Genomic DNA, 26,561 nt, shown 5'->3' on the forward strand with positions numbered 1-26,561 from the left:
GTCACAGGGAGAACGCGCAAACTGCGCACACAGGCAGCACCCGAGGTCAGCGTCGAACCCGGGTCTCTGGTGCTGTAAGGCAGCGGCTCTACCATCTGTGCCACTCTGCTGCCCTCGCTACTCGAGTAAGAGCTTCATTTACTTTCCCTTTCGTTGCTCACCTTGTCTGCGAGGAATTTTCGTCCTTCACCAATTCAAATTCCCAAAATTTCACCGTCTTGTCAGCACTTCCAGAAACAATGCCACGCTGGAAGAAAGAATTGAAAAGTGGCGTAATCAATATTTATAAAATGTTTGTGAGACAATGAAGCCATTCAGTGCTCAATAATGTCATTTCCTTTCAGACTTTAACATACAAAAGTACAGCACAGGAACAGGCCCTTCAGCCCCCAATGTCTGTATCGAACATGATCCCAAGATAAACCTTTTTCCCCAGGATGGAAAAATCAAAGACTAGAGGGCATAGCTTTAAGGTGAGAGGGGCAAAGTTTAAAGGAGATGTGCGGGTCAGGTTTATATTACAGAGAGAGGTGGTGTTGCGAGAATGCCTTGTTAGGAATGTTGGTGGAGGCAGCACAATAATGGTGTTTAACAAAACTTTTGGATAGCCACATGGAAATGCATGGAATGGAGGGAAATGGGTTATGTGCGGGCAGGTAAGAGATAACCTTGGCATCATGTTCCTTTTATATCATGGAATGGAATATTTTACAATTCTCAGTCAGCCTTTGACTTTAATGTTTTCGGCCCCAACTGTGCCGTGGAACATAGAACACAGCACAGCAACATGCCCTTTGGCCCACAATGTCCATGCCAGACATGATGCCAAATCAGTACGTGGCTTGGAAGGGAGCTGCAGATAGCAGTCATCCCCTTGTGCACACTTGCCATCTAATGCATCTGGTAGAAGGTGTCCAAGGAGCCCAGTGTATTGGACTGTGGGACCTGTCTCGGCTCAAATGGCCACACAGCTATCCTCTGGGCAATAACCGTTTCCACCCCACAGTTGCTGGCAGCTATCCCGGACCTTTCTTTTGCTCTGCCAGCAGAGCCCTGGGCATCATGTTACTTGTCTCTGGCCGGCGATGAAGGCTGCTGCTATTTTCACAGCAATGGATGTTGGCGCGTAGTGGCGAGGGCCTTGGCACACGGCTATTTTCCACAGATGCAATTAATTTATTCTGGTAGCTGCGCGGAATTGGGTTCCCCTTCCAAGTCAGTACAATGTATTAAATTATATACATTGGCTTTAACTCTCCTCCGGTGCAAGGTTTAGACTTTTCCCGCAAACTCTTACAATGTAAACTTGATTAGGTTAGTTGAGAGATCCAGTGTGGAAACAGGCCCATTAGTTTAGTTTTAGTTTAGAGATACAGCAGGACCTTGACTTTTATGTGGGGAATATCGGCTAAGGTTTTGATTGAAACATATAACGCGGAAACTGGCTCTTCGGCCCAACGAGCCCGTGCCGCCCAGTGACTACCCCGTACACTAACACTACCCTACACACTAGGGGCTTTGTACAGTAAACAGAAGCCAATCAACCTACAAACCTGTACATCTTTGGAGTGTGGGAAGAAACTGGAGCACCCGGAGAAAATACACGCGGTCGCAGGGAGAACGTACAAACTTCGTACAGACAGCCGCCTTAGTCAGGATCAAACCCGGGTCGCTGGTGCTCTAAAGCAGCAACTCTACCGCTGCACCACCGTGCCACCGTTTTTCTTTAAATTTTCTTTAGATTTTAGATGAGATTTTAATCTCACCTTCCTACATGTGATCCATATCCCTCCATTCCCTGCACATGCATGTGCCTCTGCAAGCCTCTTGAGTGCCACTATTGTATCTGTCACCACCCCTGGCAATGCCTTAAGATGAGATCATTTCTGATCTCATTTAGAAATGAACTACACGTCTAAAAGTATATAGAACACATTACCTGGTCAGGTGCCAGTGAAATAGACCATACTGCCCCATCGTGGGCATCAAATGTCTCCAACATATTTCCTGATGCTAAATCAAAGAGCTGCAGCTTCCCAGACTACAGGAAACAAGAGAAAGCACAATAAATGAGAGGACATTTAATCTAAATCAGCTGGATGCCAATACCAAGTTTAACATATAAAATAATATATTTTATTTGCTGTCTTTACTTCCATCCACATACATCTGTTCACGATTAGAGTCATAGAGTGGAAACAGGCCCTTCAGCCCAACTTGCCCACACAGACCAACATATCCCATCTACACGGGTCCCGCCTGCCTGCATTTGGCCCATATCACCAGGGGGCGCTACATGATGGCTGCCTCGCCAACTTTTCCTTCTTTGACCCTCTTTGTCTTTTCCTTCGGTTTCCTCCCACATTGTGTTTTTAGTTTGTTGTAAAATGTACTTTTTAGTTAATCTTTAGTTTTGTATTATGTAGGGGGTGGTGGGGGGGAGGGGGGTAGGGGGAAACTTTTCTTATCTCTTTCCTCGACGGAGATGCGATTTTTCCGTGTCGTATCTCCGTCTGCACTGCGGCCTAACATCGTGGAGTTGGCGGCCTCTTGCTGGGACTTCTAGAGCTCCAAAACCGCGGAGCCTGCGGACTTTTAACATCTCAGAGCGGGTGATCCCTTTGCCAGGGGTCGGCCTTTGGAGCTCCAACCTGGGGCAGCTGCGGACTTTAAGATCGTGGAGCTCGCGGTCTCTGGTTAGGAACCGATTTCGGGTACCCCAAGCCGCAGGAGTTTCGACCGCCCCGAGGTGGGAGCTTAGACCGCCTCAACGAGAGAGCTCGATCGCCAGCTGTGGATGGTTCAACTCCCCCGACCGCGGGAGGAAAGAAGATAAGACTTTATTGCCTTCCATCACAGTGGGGAATATGGAGGGCCGCTGTGATGGATGTTTATGGCAATTTATATGTAGTTGTGTGTCTTTTTTGTTACGACTGTATGGCAAACCAAATTCCGCATATGTTAATAACATATTTGGCTAATAAATTACGATTATGATCCCTCTAAACCTGTCCTATACATGTACCTGTGTAAATATTTCTCAAACTTACGATAGTACCTGTTTCAACCACCTCCTCCAGCAGCTCGTTCCATACACTCACCACACTTTGTGTGAAAAAGTTACCCCTCTGGTTCCTATTAAACCACTCCCCCCCACCACCTTAAACTTATGTCCTCTGGTTCTTGTTTCCCCTACCTTGGGCAAGAAACTCTGTACCCGATCTTTCCTCTCATGATTTTCGACACCTTTATAAGATCACCCCTCATCCACCTGCGCTCCAAGGAATAGAGTCCTAGCCTGCTCAACATTTCCCTATAGCTCAGAACTTCGGGTCCTGAGCAGCCAAAATGTGTAGGAAGGAACTGCAGATGGTGGTTTTATATCAAAGATAAGACACAAAATACTGGGTCAGGCAGCATCTCTGGAGAAAAGGAATAGGTGACGTTTCGGGTCTGAAGAAGGGTCCCAAACTGAAATGTCACTTATACATCTTCTCCAGAGATGCTGCCTGACCCACTGAGTCACTCCAGCACCTTGTGTCTGTCTGATGATAGAACAGTGTTTGTTTTCAGAGCAGCAAGCTTTTATTTTACATTGAATGGCCAAATTATTTACTTCTCAAATGAGCAATCAGTTGATCAAGTCTTCACTCATGCAGACATGTGAATTTTTCTCATTTAGAACAGTTACGAATTGCTTTGGAATGTCGAGTTCCTAAAGAATTTAGAAGAATCGTTTAAGGTCAGTTTGGAATCAAACGATGTAAAACTCCTCTCACAAACAAAAACGCCTACGTTTATGAGAATTGTTTTAATTGTTTTTTCAACTTGGATGAAACGAGGGGTGAATGGCAATATTTCTGCTCACAACCCTCTCTAGATCCTCTAGATTTAGTGATGATTTTCAATACATTAGTATTTGCTTGCTTCCAAATCACCCAGAAAATGGCATGGCAAGGGTAGCCATAGTCTTAATTCTTCTCCGAGGGTCGCCAACTTGTTGCGGTGGAGACGCTTGTGTTTGCCACAGATCCTGAGGGCTAAACCGTCTGGACCTGTGCTCCTGGCCATGTCACCCCTGGCGGGCAGGTCATAGAAACATAGAAAATAGGTGCAGGAGGAGGCCTTCGAGCCAGCACCGCCATTCATCGTGATCATGGCTGATCATCCACAATCAGTAGCCTCTGCAGCTCTATCTAACTGTCTTTTAAATTCATCCAGTGAATCGGCCTCCAATGCCTTCTGTGGCAGGGAATTCCACAAATTCACAACTCTCTGGGTGAAAACGTTTTTTCTCATTTCAGTTTTAAATGGCCTCCCCTTTATTCTTAGACTGTGGCCCCTGGTTCTGGACTCCCCCAACATTAGGGACATTTTTCCTGCACCTAGCCTGTCCAGTCCTTTTATAATTTCATATTCGGGTCGAGGTCCCTGACAAAGCACAGCCCGAGACGACCTCCATGGTGGATCAGGCAGAGGATGGTGGAGAAGGGGGTCTCTCCCTGGCACAGCAGGGAGAGACCCCCGACCGTACTGGAGTCCATGCCGTTGGACCCGGGTCTGTATCTGTCAAGGTCCGTGCACCAGTCTCCCCACGTTAGAGGATATCACGCCCATCTGGAGGAACCCACAGAAAGGACACACCAGGAGGACAATCATACTCGACTGAGTGTAAGAAAATAACTGCAGATGCTGGTACAAATCAAAGGTATTTATTCACAAAATGCTGGAGTAACTCAGCGGGTCAGGCAGCATCTCAGGAGAGAAGGAATGGGTGACTTTTCGGGTCGAGACGTTCAGTCTGAAGAAGGGTCTCGACCCAAAACGTCACCCATTCCTTCTCTCCTGAGATGCTGCCTGACCTGCTGAGTTACTCCAGCATTTTGTGAATAAATACTCGACTGAGTGATCGCCAATGATCAATTGTATTCAATGTTAAGAACCTTAACCAATATTAAGATTTAATAGGAACCTGAGGGGCAACCTTTTCACATTGAGGGTGGTGGGTACATGGAACGAGCTGCCAGAGGAGGTAGTTGAGGCAGGTACTATAACAGCATTTAAAAGACGTTTACATAGGTACATGGATAAGAAAGGTTTAGAGGGAATATGGGCCTAACACAGGCAGGTGGGACTAGTGAGGTCGCTGTGAGCAAGTTGGGCCGAAGGGCCCGTTTCCACGCTGTATGACTCTATGACTCTGACTACCAGAAAAGGCCAGATTCCTTTCCAAAACAAACCTGGATAGAGTGGATGTGGAAAGGATGTTTCCACTCGTGGGAGAGTCTAAGACCAGAGGTCATAGCCTCAGAATAAAAGGATGTACCTTTAGAAAAGTGATGGGAAGGAATTTCTTTAGTCAGAGGGTGGTGAATATGTGAAATTCATTATGACAGGCCGCGCAGGCCAAGTCAATGGATATTTTTAAGGCAGAGATTGACAGATTTTTGATTAGTACAGGTGTCAGGGGTTGTGGGGAGAAGGGAGAAGAATGGGGCTGAGAGGGAAAGATAAATCAGCCATGATTGGATGGCGGAGTAGACGATGGGCCAAATGGCCTTATTCTGTTCCTAGAACTTATGAACATGAACAAAAGATGATGTGTGCCAAAGATCAGGTGTTGGAAATGTCAAAGCTATCAACTAAAAGTTGGTAATGCAGAGAGAAAAGTTTGCTTTCAGTAACAAATGTCCACGTCATTGTCATTTGAGTTGTGCTCCCTGTGATTGCGTGGGTTTCTTCCAGGTGCTACGGTTTCCTCCCACATTCCAAAGACGTGTGGGTTTGAAGGTTAATTGGCCTCTGTAAAATTGCCCCTACTTTGTAGGGGATGGATATGAAAGTGGGATACCATAGAACTAGTGTGAACTAGTGTGATCGATGGTCGCGCGGACTCAGTGGGCTGAAGAGCCGCATTTCCATGATGCATCTTTCAATCAATCAATAGGCCCCGTATCCACACTGGTCACATGAATGGACGTTGTTGGGACATTATGAATGTTGCTGTGTAGCTTATTTGCAATAAGAGAACGCAAGAATTCTGCTGGTGTTGCTCTTTCAAAGTTGAGCGTACACCTAGATTCATAGAGTATAAGAAAATAACTGCAGATGCTGGTACAAATCGAAGGTATTTATTCACAAAATGCTGGAGTAACTCAGCAGGTCAGGCAGCATCTCGGGAGAGAAGGAATGGGTGACGTTTCGGGTCAAGACCCTTCTTCAGAAGACCCTTCTTCAGAAGACCCTTGTCTGAAGAAGGGTCTCGACCCGAAATGTCACCCATTCCTTCTCTCCCGAGATGCTGCCTGACCTGCTGAGTTACTCCAGCATTTTGTGACTAAATACCCTAGATTCATAGAGGTATGCAGCGCAGTAACAAGCCCTTCGGCCCATCTTGTCCTTGCCCACCTGAGCTAGTCCTTTGCTGATGCTCCCCTGGTTTCAGTTTAAGGTCCTGCTCTATCACTAAACTAAATTAAACTAATCCAAAACCAAACCAAAACTACAATAAAACTAAACTACCAACCCCCTTGGTGAGTGCACTGCCCAATGACTCAGATAGCCAGGTCAAGATGCTTTTGGGACTTCTTCACCATGCGTGTAGAGAGATTATGCTGCTGAGTACATTTATATAAAAAACCTTCCAAATAGCCAAGAAAGTTTGTTTTCAATTTACTCCGCTGCACCACAAGAGGAATCGCAATACCACAGGATTTATTTGGATTTCAAATGAAACTAGATATGAAAAATATATAATATCCTATAATAGTTTCATTTAGAAATACAGCACGGAAACAGGCCCTTCGGTCCACTGAGTCCGCACCGACCAGCGATCCCTACACATTAACACTACCCTACACACTAGGGACAATGTTTACATTTACACCAAGCTAATTAACCAAAAAGCTGCACGTCTTTGGAGTGTGGGAGGAAATTGGAGTTCTCGGAGAAAACCCAGGCAGGTCACGGGGAGAAGGTACAAACTCGGCAGAGACAGCACCCGTAGCACCTGTCCGGATCCATCCAGGGTCTCTGTCAGCACTACTTTATTGAAATGAACAAACATTGAATTGTAATAAATCTGTGCCTTACCTTGGTCCCCACAATAATCTGTCTATCTCCAGGAACAAATAGAGAGCAGAGTGAGTACTGACAAGCCATGGTCCTGATACACTGCAGGCTGGACCTGAGGATAAGGAAAGCATGACTTGACTATCAAGGGCCGCTTCAGAAGCAGGACACGTGTTCTCCGTCGAATGAAAATGTCTACGACTTCAAGCATGCACTTGGAGAAGGTGTTGTCATGTATACATCATTAGTTTACCAACATCGACCAACTAGGAGTTGTACGGAGAATGGAGACACAAGGAACTGCAGATGCTGGAATCTTGAGGAAAAGCCAAAGTACTGGAGGCATTCAGCGAGGCAACATCTGTGGAGGGGATGGACAAGTGACGTTTCGGGTCGGGACCCTTCTTCAGACAGAATGGAATATGGAGGAGAAAGATGGAAAAGAGAGGTGGGGGCAGGGCAAAGCCTGGCAAGTGAGAGGTGGATACAGGTGAGGGGAGGGGGGTGATTGGCAGATGGGTGGAGTAAGTGACAAAGGCTGGAGATGAAAAGAGGACCAAAGGGTGTTGGATAAGGAGGGAAGAGGAGGAGTGAAATGTAAAGCTGGAGAGAGGGATACAGGTGGAAGGGATGGGGTAAATGAGGACGATAAAAGGGCAAAATAAGACTGGGATGGGAGATGAGTGTGCAGAGAGGAAATAAAGCAGGGTGGCTTGGGTGTTGGGAGATAGTGGTTGTATGCAGTAGTTTAATCGTGAATTTAATTAATATGTGTGCGTATCATGCCGGTATATCTACGCATGCATGATCCAAGTACAATAAACTGGAATATTTTAAAATAAAAAATGTGGATTCGGTTAAACATAATAGCATTTTTGTTTGGACACAAACCATCCACCAACCCAACTTGTGACTCAACTGCACCCAGAAGCACATGGTGACACAAGGAACTGCAGACGCTGGAATGCTGAGGAAAAGGCAAAGTGTTGGAGGAACTCAGCGAGTCAGCCAGCATCTGTTGTGGGGAAGGACAGGTGACGTTTCAGGTCGGACCAAGCCTGTCCATTCTCTCCACAGATGCTGCCTGACCCGCTGAGTTCCTCCAGCACTTTGTGAATTATACCAGCCTAGCTCCATTTAAAGCCAAGTACCAGAGACGAATGAGTAAAGGATCGCAAAGCTTTCCTCTTGAACTGTAGCTGGTAGCTTTTTTCAAGATTTTTCAATTTTCTCTGATTATGTCAATTCCAGATGGACAAGCTTTGGCACAGAAGCCGGGAACAAGTATGTCGACAGAAAATAAATGTACAGACCTGTTCCATATTTTGACCATCTCAGCCGAGGCAGAAAGTACTGCGATGTTGTCAGAGCTGAAGGCCAGGGTTCTTGTATCGGTCCGGTGGCCTGCAATGGTTATTCTCGCACAGTTTGTGTACTCTGGTATAATCCCAGTCAAGTTCAGGTTGAACGCTTCAACTGTGTTGTTCTGCAACAGCACCACAATCTTGACCTCCTCATTTGGCATTGGAAGAAAACTAACGGATCTACAAGAAAAAAACAAGTCAGGATCAAAGTAAATATCATAGGGCGGCCGGCCCAGCGGTGGCTGCTGCCTTGCAGCGCCAAAGACCCGGGTTCCATCCTGACTACAGGCGCTGTCTGTACATTTTCCCTGTGGCCGCATGGGTTTCTTCCGGGTGCTCCGGTTTCCTCCCACATTGCGGGTTTGTAGGTCTAATTGACGACTGTAAATTGCCCCTAATGTGTAGGATAGAACAAGTTTATGCGTGATCGCTGGTCGGCGTGGACCCGGTGGGCCGTAAGGCTTGTTTCCGCACTGTATCTCTAAAACTAAAACTATTGATTTAAGGGTATTCTCTGAAACAGTTGGCAACAAAGGAAGAAGCCAATCTGAAACGTTGTCTGTCCATTCCCTCGTCACCTACTCCAAATGAGTTCCTCCAGCACTTTGTGTTTAGGTAACAATGGATCAATGCATTGTCCAACAACACAATATATGCTCCCTCTCCCCCCCACATTCATATCTCTCTCTCTATCTTTGCATTTCACTCCTCCTCTTCTCTCCGTATCTGACACCCTTTGACACTCACTCCACACGTCTGCCAATCAACTCCCCTCGCCTGTATCCACCTGTCACTTGCTAAGCCGTGCCCCGCCTCCACCTCTTTTCTAAACCATAAGACCAATATAGGAGCAGGAATAGGCCAATTGGCCATCCAGGCTACTGCACCATTCAATCATGGCTGATCTATCTTCCCCTCTCAACCCCATTCTCCTGCCTTCTCCCCGTAACCTTTGACATCGTTCTGATCAAGAATCTATCTCCGTCGTAAAAATATCACAGTCGTCCGTGGCAATGAATTCCACAGATTCACCACCCTCTGGCTAAAGAAATTCCTCCTCGTCTCCTTTCTAAAGAAACATCCTTTTATTCTGAGACTGTGCCCTCTGGTCCTAGATTCTCCCACTGGTGGAAACAGCCTCTCCACATTGATATTAAATTTCTGCAAATGCTTATTTGAGCTATTAACCTTTTTCAGAATGAGATATATTACAATAGATTTCAAAATGTAGAACAGTGCAGCACAGGAACAGCCCTTTGACCCACAATGTCGATGCTGATCACAATGCCCAGTTAAAGGCACAATGTGCTGGAGTAACTCATTGGGTCAGGCAGCATCTCTGGAGAACATGAATAGGTGACAGTCAGGGTCGAGAACCTTCTCCAGATACCAATCCGAAACGTCACCAATTCATGTTGTCCAGAGATGCTGCCTGACCTGATCAGTTCCTCCAGCACTGTGTCTTTTCTTGTATACCAGCGTCTGCAGTTCCTTATGTTTACATGATGCCAAGTTACACTAATCTCATCTGCCTACAAGTGATCCACATCCCTGCAGAGGTGCTAGTTTGTGGGTTAATTGGCTTCTGTAAATTGTCCGTCCTGTGTAGGATAGTGCTTGCATACGAGAGTGATCATCGATCGGCACGGACTTGGTGGGCCAAAGGGGCTGTTTCCACGCTGTATCTCGAAACTAAACATCTCCTTTCAACTTTGCCCCTCTCAGCTTAAGGCCATGCCCTCCGGTCTTTGATACTTGCACCCTGGGGAAATGCTCTGACTATCTACCGTATCTATGCCTCTTGTAATTTTACATACTTCTATCAGGTGGCCGTTCTACCTCTGATGCTCCAGAGAACCAATGCATGTTTTTCCAACCTCTCCTTATAGCGAATGCCCTCTCATCCAGCCTAGTCCAATGAAGTTGGGCTTCAGTGTGGAGAGTCAGCTGCACGAAAGGTCTTTTCCATTCATGCGAGTTTGTTTGTTTAAGGTCAGTGATTTCAGTCAACCGAGAGATATGCACCTCCTGTCAGATGCGGGAAATCAGGGCCAATTTATTTTTAGTGTTGCTTTTGTGTTTTGGAATGTTTGTGGATGTCAGAAACCTTCGCACGCTGGCTGGGTGATGGCTCTGACAGTCGGTCAGTCAGTCTGGGGGAAGGGCCTTACTTCTCGAGCTGCTGCATCACTCAGCCTTGCTGACTGGCTGGAAGCCAGCGTCTCAATGAAAGACTGCTTCAGAAACCACAACAGGACAAATAGTGTGGTCCTAGTGCAGGCAATTAGTAAGCCTGTTATCCGAAGAAGGGTTCTGTACTGAAATGTCACCTATTCCTTTACTCCAGAGATGCTGCCTGACCCGTTGAGTTACTCCAGCTATTTGTGTCTATCTTCGGTATAAACCAGCATGTGCCGTTCCTGCCTGTGCAGCTTACAGACTAGGGAAGATACAGCTCCTTATCATCTCCAATGCATATAGAACATACAGTACAGCACTAGAACAGGCCCTTCGGCCCACAATGTCTGTGCTGAACATGATACCAAGATAGAGTGGATGTGGAGAAGATGTTTCCAGTAGTGGGAGAGTCTAGGACCAGAGGGCACAGCCTCAGAATAAAAATGTAGACTTTCGTGATACAGTGTGGAAACAGGCTATTTGGCTTAGAGTCCTCACAGACCAGCAATCACCCCATACACTGGCACTATCCTGCACACTAGGGACAATTTACAATTTACAGAAGTCAAATAACCTACAAACTTGTGGGAGGAAACCGGAGAAAACCCACGCAGTCACAGGGAGAACGTACAAACTCCACACAGACAACACCCGTAGTAAGGATCAAACCCGAATCTCTGACACTGTAAGGAAGCAACTCTGCCGCTGCACCACTGTGCCGCCCTGTACAGGACATGCCTTTAGATTGGAGATGAGGAGGAATTTATTTGGCCAGAGGGAAGTGAATCTGGCCAAGTCATTGGGCATTTTTAAAGCAGCGATTGATTGGTTCTCGATTAGTAAGTGTGTCAAAGGTTATGGGGAGAAGGCAGGAGAATGGGGTTGCGAGGGAAAAGTCGATTAGCCATGATCGAATGGCAGACCCAGACTTGATGGGCCGAGTGGCCTAATTCTGTTCCTATATTTTATGGTCTCAAGATCAACTCTCATCTGTCTGCACATAATTCATATCCTTTTATTTCATTCCTCTCCATGTGCTTATCCCAAAATCTCTTAAAACACCACTATGGCATCTGCCTCCACCACCACACCCGGCTGCTCAAACCAGGCACCCACCACCCTCTGTGTAAAAAAACCTGCCCAACACATTTCTTTTTGTTTCCCCTCTCACCTTAAAGCTATACTCCCTAGTCTTTGATTTTCTCATCCTGGAAAAATGATCCTGACCGTCTACCCTATCTATGCCTCTTGTCATTTTATATACCTCTATCAGGTCTCCCCGCAACCTCGAACTCTCCAGAGAAAACAATCCAAGCCAGTCCAACCTCTCCCCATAGCTAATACCCCCGAATCCAAGGCAGCATTCTGGTAAGGCTCCACATGCGGCCTAACAAAGTCCAATGAAGCTGCATCACGACTCCCTGACTCTCGTACTCAATGCCTTGACCTATGAACGCAAGCATACCATATGCCTTCTTTGCCAGTTTTCTATAAAGTCAGAACCTTTTAGCAGCATAAACCCTTAGCTATATTGTACTGCTGAAAAGTGCAATCCATATGACAGAGTGCTGGAGTAACTCAGCGGGTCAGGCAGCATCTGTGGGGAACATAGATAGGTCTTGTACTGATCATTGTATTTACCATTACTGTATGTACACTGTTTACTCTGTGAACTCGATGTGAACTGGAGAACAAGGATAGGTGACGTTTCAGGTCGGGACCCTTCTTCAGTATAAATCTGTGCATTGTATCCCTGCATAGTTATGTTTCAGGCTTCAAAGCTTCCATTCAGAGGAAAAACACATGGTCATTTTAATTCATCCACAGAGCACTATAATTCTTTCTAAACGTTAAAGCAATGATACAATGATCTATAACTCAAACTTTGGGTTAAAAAAGGTCAATTTCTGAGATTTGATTATTTTTTATTACTGACGAGAGACCCATGATTAATATTTTAATCAATGCTCAAATACCTCCATGACTCTAAAACATTATTCACAGAAGCGGTCGAGTACTAGAGCAAGGAAGCAGGCCCTTCAGCCCACCGAGTCCATGCTGACCATCAACTATCCACTCATGCCGTTGTTCATTCTCCCCACATTCGCATCAAACCATTCTGATTATTGCGGGGGGCAGGGGTTATGGGGAGAAGGCAGGAGAATGGGGTTGAGAGGGAAAGATCGATCAGCCACGATTGAATGGTGGAGCAGACTTGATGGGCCGAATGGTCTAATTCTGCTCCTATCCCTTCTGAAGATCCCACCACTCACCTGTATACTGAGGGTGTATAATTTACAGTTGCTTATCAACCTATTAACCCCATACTATTTTTGGGAGGTGGGAGAAAATTGGAGCACCCGGAGGAAACTTAACACAGTCACTGGGGGTACGTGAAAACCCCACACACACCAGCTGCACCACCCAAAATTACATTACAATTTGTTCTTTCTTTTTGGCCAGTTATCTAGCTCAACCGTACCTGATTTTTGCTGAGGCTTTAATTTTCGTTACCACCACAATCTCATCTTTGAGGGTTTGTTCTACAGTCGACTCCAAGTCAGTGGCATCTTCACCAGATTCTGCTCTTTTCCTTTGGAAAAACCGACAAAAGAGTTTGTTTAAATATATGCCGTAAAATAAGGGTGGACACAAAATGCTGGAGTAACTCAGCGGGACAAGCAGCATCTCTGGAGAGAAGGAATGGGTGACGCTTCGGGTCGAGACCCTTCCTCAGTCTGAAGAAGGGTCTCAACCCAAAATGTCACCCATTCCTTCTCTCCAGAAATGCTGCCTGTCCCGCTGAGTTACTCCAGCATTTTGTGTCTACCTTCAATTTAAACCAGCACCTGCAGTTCCTTCCTATGCAGAAAAATAAGTTAATTACACGTACAAAGTTTTCTTATTTACCCTAGTCATTATTGCAGTCATAAGAACTGGAGCGTGGATTTTGAAAATGGCGCCAAAACATGGTGCCTCTTGCATGCGGGCTCAGTAAATGACTTCTATGCACCTTGCTGATCAGCGATCAGGGGTATGGCAATACTCAACTGGGCTGTTTGTAAAAAAATGTATTCCACTGTGTTAGCACCTCACACGTGACAATAAAAGCGCCATTGATCCATTGATATTGAGAGGTTTAATGTGGATAACAATGCTTTATTCTTTTTTTACAAGATTTCAAATCAATCCTTGGAATTTTATGTTCAGAAGGAGCAGAATTAGGCCACTCGGCCCATCAAGTCCTATTCCTCCATTCAATCATGGCTGATCTATCATTCCCTCTTAACTCCATTCACCTGCCTTCCCATAACCCCTGACACCCGTACTAATCAAGAATCTATCGATCTCTGCCTTAAAGATATCCATTGACGGCCTCCACAGCCTTCGTGGCAGAAATTTCCACAGATTCACCACCCTCTGACTAAAGAAATTCCTCCTCATCTCCTTCCTAAAGGAACATCCTTTAATTCTGAGGCTATGTCCTCTGGTCCTGGACTCTCCCACTAGTGGAAACATCCTCTCCACACCCACTCTATTCAGGCCTTTCACTTTTCGGTAATTTGCCAGTCCATTCTCCCCACACATGCTGCCTGACTCACTGAGATACTCCTGCAGTTTGTGTTCCATGCAAGATTCCAGCATCTGCAGTTCCTTGTGTTTCCATATTGATTACGAATATGTTAAGACGTTAACTGATGTAAGTGGTAGTAACTAATACCACTTGGCTTTAGATCTACAACAACCAAGTGCCGGAGGAACTCGATGGGTCAGACTAAAGGGTCCCAACCCAAAATGTCACCTGTCCATGTTCTCCAGAGATGTTGCCTGACCCACTGAGTTACTAATGCACTGTGTATCCTTTTGTGTATTAACCAGCATCTGCAGTTATTTGTTTTTACTCCTTTAGACTGCCCCGCTCACCTTAAAGCTATGCCTTCTTGTCTTGGAAAACGATAAAATGTACCTCAGTGAGATTGGAGTCATGGTAACATTTTCGTGGTATAGGTCCACCACCTATTTTCCAGCACTCTTGGTTCCAGAGCCTTGACGTATTATCGATTTTGCTGGCTCAACAGAGGTCACGGTCTCGGGAAGACAGAGATACCGGCCTCGGGAAGACCGCAAAGTCGGCTGCGGAAGTCGGCTATGGGAATGGATCTGCCAGCTCTAGCAAATTAGCCCCGCCGATGGGCCGCGGAAGTCTCGATGAGGTCGAGATCGGCCGCCTCACAAGGGCTAGCACCACATTTTCGGGGTGACTTCCGGTGGGGGATGGAGAATTTTTCCGGATCACAGGGGAGCCTGGACCACCAGTTTCTGGATTATCGGTGGTTGAGCTGTATAATTTCAATGGTGTGTACAATTTAAAGAAAGAAATGGATAGAAAACTGAGGGGCACTAAATATCCATCGACAGATAAATAGGTTATTTGTGTGGCTTCAAAGGATTTTTTTTTTTGTTACAGCGCTGTAACAGGCCCTTTGGCCCACTGAGTCCCCGCCGACCAGCGATCCCCGTACACTAATGTTATCCTACACACGAGTGGTAATTTACAATGTTTACCGAAGCCAATTGACCGATAAACCTGTACAAAGAAACATAGAAAATAGGTGCGGGAGTAGGCCATTCGGCCCTTCGAGCCAGCACCACCATTCACTGTGATCATGGCTGATCATTCACAATCAGTACCCCGTTCCTGCCTTCTGCCCATATCCCTTGATTCCGCTATCTTTAAGAGCTCTATCTAACTCTCTCTTTAAAGCATCCAGAGAATCGGCCTCCACTGCCTTCTGAGGCAGAGAATTCCACAGATTCACAACTCTCTGGGTGAAAAAGTTGTTCCTCATCTCATTCCTAAATAGCCTACCCCTTATTCTTAAACTGTGACCCCTGGTTCTGGACTCTCCCAACATCGGGAACACGTTTCCTGCATCTAGCCTGTCCAATTGCTTAAGAATTCTATGTTTCTATAAGATCCCCTCTCATCCTTCTAAATTTCAGTGAATATAATCAATTCTTTCATCATACGTCAGTCCCGCCATCCCGGGAATTAACCTGGTGAACCTACGCTGCATTCCCTCAATAGCAAGAATGTCCTTCCTCAAATTAGGAGAACCAAATTGCACACAATACTCCAGGTGTGGTCTCACCAGGGCCCTGTACAACTGCAGTAGGACTTCCTTGCTCCTATTTTCAAATCCTCTTGCTATGAAGGCAAGAGAAATGCCATTAGCTTTCTTCACTGCCTGCTGTACCTGCATGCTTACTTTCAATGACTGGTGGACAAGCACACCTCCCCTTCACCTAATCTGACACCTTTCAGATAATATTTATCCACATTATACTGCACCTGCCATGCATCTGATCACTCACCCAACCTATCCAAGTCACCCTGCAGCCTCATAGCATCCTCCTCGCAGCTCACACTGCCACCCAGCTTTGTGTCATCCGCAAACCTGCATATGTTGCATTTAATTCCTTTGTCTCAATCGTTTATATTGTAAATAACTGGGATCCCAGCATTGAGCCATGCGGTACCCTGAATGGTCACTCCCTGACATTCTGTAAAGGGCCCGTTAATTTAGATTTTTTTTTTTCTTCAAGATTTAGATTTAGAGATTCCTAAGTAGGAATTCCAAAGAATCCCTACTCTTTGCTTCCTGTCTGCCAGCCAGTTAGTTCCCTATCCATGTCCCTACCTTACCCCCAATACCATGTGCTTTAATTTTGCACACTAATCTCTTGTGTGGGACCTTGTCAAAGTACGTCTTTGGGATGTGGGTGGAAACTGGAGCACCCGGAGAAAATCCACGCAGGTCACGGGGAGAACGTACAAACTCTGTACGGACAGCACCCGAGGTCAGGATGGAACCCGGGTCACTGGCGCCGTGAGGCAGAAACTCTACCGCTGTGCCACCAACATGATCGATTAAGAATGATGTGGGAAATGTGGAGAAGCGCGAGGCTAGGGAGATGTAGACATTCCTTGCGGGGCAGGAGAGAGTGCCAGGAAAGTGAAGTAATATAAAACCTGTGTGAAGTGACCTCTTCTGGCAGACGAGCAGTAACAGCCTTCCTGTTCCAAGCAGAGTTAAAAGTGTAGCTGGCACTCGCTGGCATCAGCAGACCACGATCTAATGAAATCACCATGACGACCGTGGATATATGTGGAGCAGGAAACACCACTGTCTAACTGCCCCTCACTGAAGCCCCCAGGAAGGCAGTGTTCTTCGGTGACTGTTGACACAAAATGATGGAGTAACTCAGCGGGTCAGTCAGCATCTCGGGAGAGAAGGAATGGGTGACGTTTCTGATCGAGACCATTCTTCAGATTGATGTCAGGGGAGGGGGCGGGACCCGAGTTACTCCAGCATTTTGTGTCTGCCTTCGATTCAAACCAGCATCTGCAGTTTTTTTCCCGACACACTTCTTCAGTGACTGCCTGGTACACATGTTTGGGTCGAGAGATACAGCCAGCAGAACAGTAGATCCACACTGTAGCTGCCGGCTGCCATTTGGCACTGCGTCCTGGCCCTCTGCTTTCTGCTGAAAGGGACTTTTAGCGGGATGGACTTTCAAAGAGCTCAGTGAAACAGGAGTTTTAGTTTTGGAGATACAGCATGGAAACAGCACACCAGTGATCACCCCGTACGCTAGCACTATCCTACACGCTAGGGTATATTTACAATCTTTACCGAAGCCAATTAACCTACAAATATGTACACCTTTGGAGTGTGGCTGGAGACCTGAGCACCCGGAGAAAACCCACACGGTTACAGGGAGAACGTACGAACACTGTACAGACAGCACCCGAGGTCAGGATGGAACCCGGGTCTCTGGTGCTGTGAGGCAGCTGCTCTACCGCTGCACCACTGTGCCGCCCCGACACAGTTCTTTACAAAGTGCGAACAGACAGCTCTTATCAATTTACTGCGCTCAACTCCTAAATCTGGAAGCTCTTTCCTTAAATCAGAAAATAAACAGGAAGCAAACAGAACAAGGCTAATGCACACACTGGACACAAGAAAACAAAGCACTTTCAACCTGTGAGCAGTCAAGTCTGAGCCCAGGATAAATCATCCTGAATTGTCGACCAGTTTGTTAATTTGCTGGCAACTTAGTAAACCACAAAACAATAACTTTATTTTGCTTCAGGATGCCCAAGAAAGGACCCGAAGTATTATTAGATGTTAATATAATTTTCCGAGCTCTGACAAAGAAAAGCTTGAAAAATGAATCAAATGTTTTTGAATAATCACTTAAGTTGAACGAGAAAACATAGAACAGCTTGACAATGTTATTTGTAAGCCTGCCAAGCACAGTGTTACACAGGAACACGAGCCAAGAACAGAATGTTCCCTAGTGCTGCACTTTACAACACTACAGGTCACTCAATGTGGATCCTGTCATCGTTGGTACGTGTGTGCGCATGAGTAAGGCTGAGTTAGTTAGTTTAGTTTATTGTCACGTGTACCGAGGTACAGTGAAAAGCTTTTGTTGCGGGCGAACCAGTAATCAGAAAGAAAATACATGATTGCAATCGAGCCATTTACAGTGTAGATACATGATAAGGGAATAATGTTTAGTGCAAGGTAAAGCCAGCAAAGTCCGATCAAGGATAGTCCAAGGGTCACCAAAGAGATAGATAGTAGTTCAGGACTGCTCTCCGGTTGTGGTAGGACACTTCTTTACCTTTTGCCTGATGGGAGTGGGGAGAAGAGGGAGTGGCCAGGGTGCGACTCGTTCTTGATTATGCTGCTGGCCTTGCCGAGGCAGCGCGAGGTCTAAATGGAGTCAATAGAAGGGAGGTTGGTTTGTGTGATGGTCTGGGTGGCGTCCACAATACGCTGCAATTTCTTGTGGTCTTGGATAGAGCTGTTCCCAAACCAAGCTGTGATGCATCCCGATAAAATGTTTTCTGTGGTGCATCTGTAGAAGGTGGTGAGGGTTGTGGGGGACATAAGGTCATAAGTGGTAGGAGCAGAATTAGCTATCAAGTCTACTCTGCCATTCAATCGTGGCTGATCTATCTCTCACCCCGAACCCCATTCTCCTGCCTTCTCCCCATAACCCCTGACACCCATACTAATCAAGAACCTATTTATCTCTGACTTTCAAATATTCATTGACTTGGCCTCCACAGCCTTCTGTAGCAATGAATTTCACAGATTCACCACCATCTGACAAAAGAAATTCCTCCTCATCTCCTTCCTGAAGGAACATCCTATAACTCTGAGGCTATGACCTCGGTCCTAGACTCTCCCACTAATGGAAACATCCTCTCCACATCCACGCTGTCTAAGCCTTTCACTATTCGGTACCTTTCAAATGAAGTCCCCCCTCATTCTTCTAAACACCAGCGAGTACAGGCCCAGTGCCGACAAATGCTCATCATAAGTTAACTCACTTATTCCTGGGATCATTCTTGTAAACCTCTGGTTTCCAGAGCCAGCACATCCTTCCTCAGATATGGTGCCCAAAATTGCTCACAATATTCCAAATGCGGCCTTACCATCGTCTTGTAGAACTTCAGCATTACATCCCCGTTTTTGTGTACAAGCCCTCTTGAAATAAATGCTAGCATTGAGTTTGCCTTTTTTACTTTCGATTCGACTTGCAGATTAACTTTTTGGGAATCCTGCACCTGCACTCCCAAGTCCCTTTGCAACTCCAATTTCTGTTTTTTCTCCCCATTTAGAAAATAGTCTGCACCTTTATTCCTACTACCAAAATGCATGACTCCACACTTTACCACACTATATTCCATCTGCCACTTCTCTGTCCACTCTCCCAACCTGTCCAAGTCCTTCTGCAGAGTCCCTGCTTTCTCTACACTACCTGCCCTTTCACCTATGTTCGTATCATCCACAAACTTGTTGCCACTCTTTGCCTTCTGCCATCCAGCCAACCTGCTATCCATGCTAGTATCTGCCCTTTGATACCATGGGCTCTCATTTTCCTTAGCAGCCTCACGTGTGGCACCTTATCAAAGGTTTTCTGAAAATCTAGGTAAACAACATCTGTTTACTCTCCTTTGTCTGTCCTATTTACTTCTTCAAAGAATTCCAGCAGATTTGTCAGGCAAGACCTTCCTTTCACAAAGCCATGCTGACTTTGGCCTATTTTATCATGATCATACTCCATAATCCTCATCCTTTATCACTCTAAGGCTCTAAAATCTTACCAACCACCGAAGTCAGGCTAACTGACCTATAGTTCTCACAATTCTGCTTTGTTCCCTTCTTGTGCAGCGGGGTAATATGGGCAATTTTCCAATCATCTGGAACCACTCCTGACTCTAGCGAGTTTTGAAATATCACTATCAATGCCTCCCCAATCTCTAAAGCCACCCCATTCAGGACCCTAGGGTGCAGTCCATCTGGTCCAGGTGACTTGTCCACCTTCAGCTTCCCAAGCACCTGCTCCCTAGTAATAGCCACTCCACTAACTTCCACCTCCTGACTCTCTTGAATTTCAGGCACATTGCTGGTGTCTTCCACTGTGAAGACTGATGCAAAAAAGTTATTCAACTCCTCTGCCATTTCTTCATTCAATAGACAATAGACAATAGGTGCAGGAGGAGGCCATTCGGCCCTTCGAGCCAGCACCGCCATTCAATGTGATCATGGCTGATCATTCTCAATCAGTACCCCATTCCTGCCTTCTCCCCATACCCCCTGACTCCACTATCCTTAAGAGCTTTATCCAGCTCTCTCTTGAATGCATTCAGAGAATTGGCCTCCACTGCCTTCTAAGGCAGAGAATTCCACAGATTCACAACTCTCTGACTGAAAAAGTTTTTCCTCATCTCAGTTCTAAATGGCCTACCCCTTATTCTTAAACTGTGGCCTCTTGTTCTGGACTCCCTCAACATTGGGAACATGTTTCCTGCCTCTAACGTGTCCAACCCCTTAATAATCTTATACGTTTCGATAAGATCTCCTCTCATCCTTCTAAATTCCAGTGTATACAAGCCTAGTCGCTCCAGTCTTTCAACATATGACAGTCCCGCCATTCCGGGAATTAACCTAGTAAACCTATGCTGCACGCCCTCAATAGCAAGAATATCCTTCCTCAAATTTGGAGACCAAAACTGCACACAGTACTCCAGGTGCGGTCTCACTAGGGCCCTGTACAACTGCAGAAGGACCTCTTTGCTCCTATACTCAACTCCTCTTGTTATGAAGGCCAACATTCCATTGGCTTTCTTCACTGCCTGCTGTACCTGCATGCTTCCTTTCAGTGACTGATGCACTAGGACACCCAGATCTCGTTGTACGTCCCCTTTTCCTAACTTGACACCATTCAGATAATACTCTGCCTTCCTATTCTTATCACCAAAGTGGATAACCTCACACTTATCCACATTAAACTGCATCTGCCGTGCATCCGCCCACTCACACAACCTGTCCAAGTCACCCTGCAACCTCATAGCATCTTCCTCACAGTTCACACTACCACCCAGCTTTGTGTCATCTGCAAATTTGCTAATGGTACTATTCCCCATTGTCACTACTCCTGCATCATTCTCCAGCGGTCCAACTTCCACTCTTGCCTCTTTCTTACTCTTTATATATCATAGCGGGCCTTCTAGTGCCGCTCGGGATCGTTTGACTTGTACGCAGCAGACTTGGCCTTACCCTGTGAATGTACCTCACAGTTCATCCATGGTTCTCGGTTGGGGAACACCCGGATTGTCTTCGTCGGCACAGTCTTCCACGCACTTGCTGGTGTAAGAAAATAACTGCAGATGCTGGTACAAATCGAAGGTATTTATTTCACAAAATGCTGGAGTAACCCAGCAGGTCAGGCAGCATCTCAGGAGAGAAGGAATGGGTGACGTTTCGGGTCGAGACTGAAGAAGGGTCTCGACCCGAAACGTCACCCATTCCTTCTCTCCTGAGATGCTGCCTGACCTGCTGAGTTACTCCAGCATTTTGTGAACTAAATACGCACTTGCTGGTGGTCAGTCCCGGCAGTGGCGCACTCATTCAGGCTAGCTGCGGAATCCCTGAATACGGACCAGTCCACTGACGCAAAGCAGTCGCGTAGGAAGTCATCCGTGTCCGTTGACCAGCATGTAACAACTCTCTGTACCAGATCCTCCTGCTTCAATCGTTGTTGGTAGGCGGGGAGCAGAAGCACAGCGAGGTGACCAGATTCCCCACAATGTGGCCGAGGGACAGAGCGGTCGGCATTGTTTATTGACGTGTAGCAGCGGTCGAGGGTGCTCTGACCCCTGGTGGGGCAAGAGACATGCTGGTAGTGTGTGTGTGTGTGCGCGTGCGTGCACGTGCATAGGTGAGAGTGTGTGCAAAAGTGTGTGTGTGAGTGTGAGAGAGAGAATGTCAGAATGTGTGTGTGAGTGTGAATGTGTGAGTATGTGTGAGAGTGTGTATGTGCAAGTGTGAGTGTGTGCGAGTGTGTGTGCAAGTGTGAGTGTGTGCGAGTGTGTATGTGCAAGTGTGAGTGTGTGCGAGTGTGTATGTGCAAGTGTGAGTGTGTGCGAGTGTGTGTGTGCAAGTGTGAGTGTGTGCGAGTGTGTGTGCAAGTGTGAGTGTGTGCGAGTGTGTGAGCATGAGGGTATAAGCACTTGCTGCCTCATTAATATTCTCACTATATTTCCTCTATTTCTCACAGTAGTTTTAGTTTTCTTATTTTGTTTTCCAACTCTCACTTGCCAGTAGTGAAAGCACCAATTGAAAGTAAGGATATGCCCACGGACAGAAGCAACTGCGAGCCTCATAAGTGAATGTTTTTTGAACCATGATGTAAAGCCAGATTTTACATTATTTTACATTACAATATGCTGGCCATCAAAAGTCGGTAAACTGGCCAATCTTTCCTTTCCCAAGCCAACAGCTAACTTGCCAACAGTTACTTTACTAACAACCTGCTGGAAATTAACCAAGGCTTATGTTTACTGTTGTCACGTGTACTGAGGTACAGTGAACAGCTTTTATGCTGTTTAATCAAATCAGAAATATCATGCAGGGCCATCACCGAATTTCTAGCATCTGGTGATCTGACCCCCCTGTAACCCAGGCAAAATCCCCTCGGGAGCCCCCCTGAAAATGTGGCGCCGAGGCCGGGTGAGGTGGCCGATCTCAACCTCATCAGGACTTCCACGCCGATGAATGTGCCCCCTGAGGCTGGGCCTCGGGAACCCCAGCCCGGCCAGAGTAGCCAGATACGTTCCCATAGCCAACATCCACAGCTGGCTTTGTGGGCCGGTTTCTCGGCTCCCCCCAAGGCCGTGACCATCAATGGTCCGACAAAAAAGATAATCCAGAAAGGCTCTGGCACCAAGGGTGCGGGAAGGTCGGTGGTGGGCCTGTACCTGAATACAATCAGGCCACACATGTGCACAAGATAGAGAGAAGACAGTGCAGAATATCATAGACAATAGACAATAGACAATAGGTGCAGGAGTAGGCCATTCAGCCCTTCGAGCCAGCACCGCCATTCAATGCGATCATGGCTGATCATCTCAATCAGTACCCCGTTCCTGCCTTCTCCCCATACCCCCTCACTCCGCTATCCTTAAGAGCTCTATCCAGCTCTCTCTTGAAAGCATCCAACGAACTGGCCTCCACTGCCTTCTGAGGCAGAGAATTCCACACCTTCACCACCGTCTGACTGAAAAAGTTCTTCCGTTCTAAATGGCCTACCCCTTATTCTCAAACTGTGGCCCCTTGTTCTGGACTCCCCCAACATTGGGAACATGTTATCTGCCTCTAATGTGTCCAATCCCCTAATTATCTTATATGTTTCAATAAGATCCCCCCTCATCCTTCTAAATTCCAGTGTATACAAGCCCAATCGCTCCAGCCTTTCAACATACGACAGTCCCGCCATTCCGGGAATTAACCTAGTGAACCTACGCTGCACGCCCTCCATAGCAAGAATATCCTTCCTCAAATTTGGAGACCAAAACTGCACACAGTACACCAGGTGCGGTCTCACCAGGGCCCGGTACGACTGTAGAAGGACCTCTTTGCTCCTATACTCAACTCCTCTTGTTATGAAGGCCAACATTCCATTGGCTTTCTTCACTGCCTGCTATACCTGCATGCTTCCTTTCATTGACTGATGCACTAGGACACCCAGATCTCGTTGAACTCCCCCTCCTCCTAACTTGACACCATTCAGATAATAATCTGCCTTTCTATTCTTACTTCCAAAGTGAATAACCTCACACTTATCTACATTAAACTGCATCTGCCATGTATCCGCCCACTCACACAACCTGTCCAAGTCACCCTGCAGCCTTATTGCATCTTCCTCACAATTCACACTACCCCCCAACTTAGTATCATCTGCAAATTTGCTAGTGGTACTTTTAATCCCTTCGTCTAAGTCATTAATGTATATCGTAAATAGCTGGGGTCCCAGCACCGAACCTTGCGGTACCCCACTGCGGTACACGCAATATGATGTCAGGACTCAAACCTACAACTATTGATTCAGGACCATTCCCTACACTGTACAGAAACCCGGCTTCGATCCCAACTAGTGCGGTCTGCACTGGTGCTCCGGTTTCCTCCCACACTCCACAGACCTACAGGTTTGTAGGTAAAATTGTAAATTGTCCCTAGTGTGTAGCATAGTGTTAGTGTACGGGGTGACACTGTACACATTACTCCAGATGTGGTCTTACCAGGGCCCTGTACAATTGCAGAAGAACCTCTATACTGAAATCCTCTCGTTATGAAGGCCAACATGCCATTAGCTTTCTACACTGCCTGCTGTACCTGCACGCCAACTTTCAGTGACTGGTGTACTAGGACTCCCAGGACTGGTCGGCACGGGCTCAGCGGGCCGAAGAGCCTGTTTCCGCCTGTATTTCAAAAGTCTAAAGATGTTCTCATGCACGGCAGTGCGAACTGTGAAGAGGATGTTAGGAGGTTGCAGGGTGACCTGGACAGATGCAGTGAGTGGGCAGATGCAGTATAATGTGGATAAATGTGAGGTTATCCACTTTGGCGGCAAAAACAAGGAGGCAGGTTATTATCTCAATGGTGTCAGGTTAGGTGAGGGGGAGGTGCAGCGAGACCTGGGAGTCCTAGTACACCAGTCACTGAAAGTTGGCGTGCAGGTACAGCAGGCAGTGTAGAAAGCTAATGGCATGTTGGCCTTCATAACGAGAGGATTTCAGTATAGAGGTTCTTCTGCAATTGTACAGGGCCCTGGTAAGACCACATCTGGAGTAATGTGTACAGTTTTGGTCTCCTAATTTGAGGAAGGACATCCTTGTAATTGAGGCAGTGCAGCATATGTTCACGAGATTGATCCCTGAGATGGCGGGACTGTCATATGAGGAAAGATTGGAAAGACTGGGCTTGTATTCACTGGAGTTTAGAAGGATGAGAGGGGATCTTATAGAGACATATAAAATTATAAAAGGACTGGACAAGCTAGATGCAGGAATAATGTTCCCAATGTTGGGGGAGTCCAGAACCAGGGGCCACAGTCTTAGAATAAAGACGAGGCCATTTCTAACTGAGTTGAGAAGGATCTTTTTCACCCAGAGAGTTGTGAATTTGTGGAATTCTCTGCCACAGAGGGCAGTGGAGGCCAAATCACTGGATGAATTTAAGATAGAATTAAATAGAGCTCTGAGGGCTAATGGAATCAAGGGATATGGGGAGAAGTTGGGCATAGGTTACTGATCGTGGATGATCAGCCAGGATCACAATGAATGGCAGTGCTGGCTCGAAAGGCCTCCTCCTGCACCTATTTTCAATGTTTCTATGGCAACTGTGATCTTATTCTTGGAGCCAACTATTATATATTTCAACTTACTTTGCCTTTTTCTTGGTTTTTCTTTGTTTCTTTTCAATCTTTTTCTTCACTTCCTCATCACTTAAGACCCTAAAAACCTCGAGAACATCATTGGTGCCCTGTAAGAAGTTGCACAATGATTAAAGTGATGGTCACAAGACTGCTTCACCCTACTTAGCCAATTTATCTTCATTTACGTTTAAGGCAGTACATTACAAAAACCCAACAACCATATGCTGAACGATCTTAATTTATTCCAGTCTACACAAACAACTCTTGCTCATAGCCATAGAGTGTGGAAGCAGGTGCTTTGGCCCAATGCCCACAGCAACCAACATATCCCATCTACACTAGTCCCACCTGCCAGCGTTTGGCCCATTTCCCTAAATACCTGTCTAAATGTTCCTTAAACATTGTAATAGTACCTGCCTCAACTACCTCCTCTGACAGTTAGTTCCGTAAACCTACCACCCTCTGTGTGAAAAAGTTACCCCTCAGGTTCCAATTAAATCTTCCCATGCTCACCTTAAACCTATGTCCTCTGGTTCTCGATTCCCCTACTCTGGGCAAAATAAACTGTGCTTCTACCCGATCTTTCCCCTCATGATTTTGTACACCTTTATAAGATCACCCCTCATCCTTTTGTGCTCCAGGGAATAGTCCCAGCCTACTCAGTCCTAGTCGATGTGCAAAATGAGGAACACCATAATCGGATCTCGACCCGAAACGTCACCCATTCCTTCTCTCCTGAGATGCTGCCTGACCCGCTGAGTTACACCAGCATTTTGTGAATAAATACCATATTTCAAAAGATCTTTGAAGAGTATGAAGGATATATCTGCCAGTTTGATTCTTCACCAAGGTGGAATATTAACAGGTTAGAGCTGTAAACTATCTGGCATAACATTAAACCTCAAATACAAATTTAACGGTACTTTGTTTAACTTTATCAAATACCCATCTGTCTAAAATATATTAAAACACTTGGCATTCCACGATTAAACAGCTTAATTTAGAGATACAGCATAAAACTCCTTTGGGTAATGCCAACAATCACACCAGTTCTTTGTTATCCCACTTTCTCATCCGTTCCCGACACACCATGGCCAATTTACAGAGGGCCAATTAACCTACAAACCCGCACGTCTTAGTGGGGTCTAT

At 46.2% G+C, this 26,561-nt stretch overlaps 1 protein-coding gene across 4 annotated transcripts in view; it reads right to left on the reverse strand.

Moving 5' to 3' along the window:
- wdr3 (WD repeat domain 3) overlaps nt 1-26,561 on the reverse strand; it is a 66,777-nt gene that overhangs the window by 23,907 nt on the left and 16,309 nt on the right. For all 4 annotated transcript variants that reach the window (XM_078409100.1, XM_078409101.1, XM_078409099.1 and 1 more), the window contains 6 exons: nt 25,422-25,519; nt 13,096-13,206; nt 8,385-8,615; nt 7,093-7,186; nt 1,940-2,041; nt 162-247 (listed from right to left, as the gene is read on the reverse strand). In XM_078409100.1, coding sequence (XP_078265226.1) covers nt 162-247; nt 1,940-2,041; nt 7,093-7,186; nt 8,385-8,615; nt 13,096-13,206; nt 25,422-25,519 — 722 coding nt within the window. The remainder of the gene's footprint in view (nt 1-161; nt 248-1,939; nt 2,042-7,092; nt 7,187-8,384; nt 8,616-13,095; nt 13,207-25,421; nt 25,520-26,561) is intronic.

This window comes from Rhinoraja longicauda, chromosome 12 (assembly GCF_053455715.1).
Source record: "Rhinoraja longicauda isolate Sanriku21f chromosome 12, sRhiLon1.1, whole genome shotgun sequence".
NCBI lineage: Eukaryota > Metazoa > Chordata > Chondrichthyes > Rajiformes > Arhynchobatidae > Rhinoraja > Rhinoraja longicauda.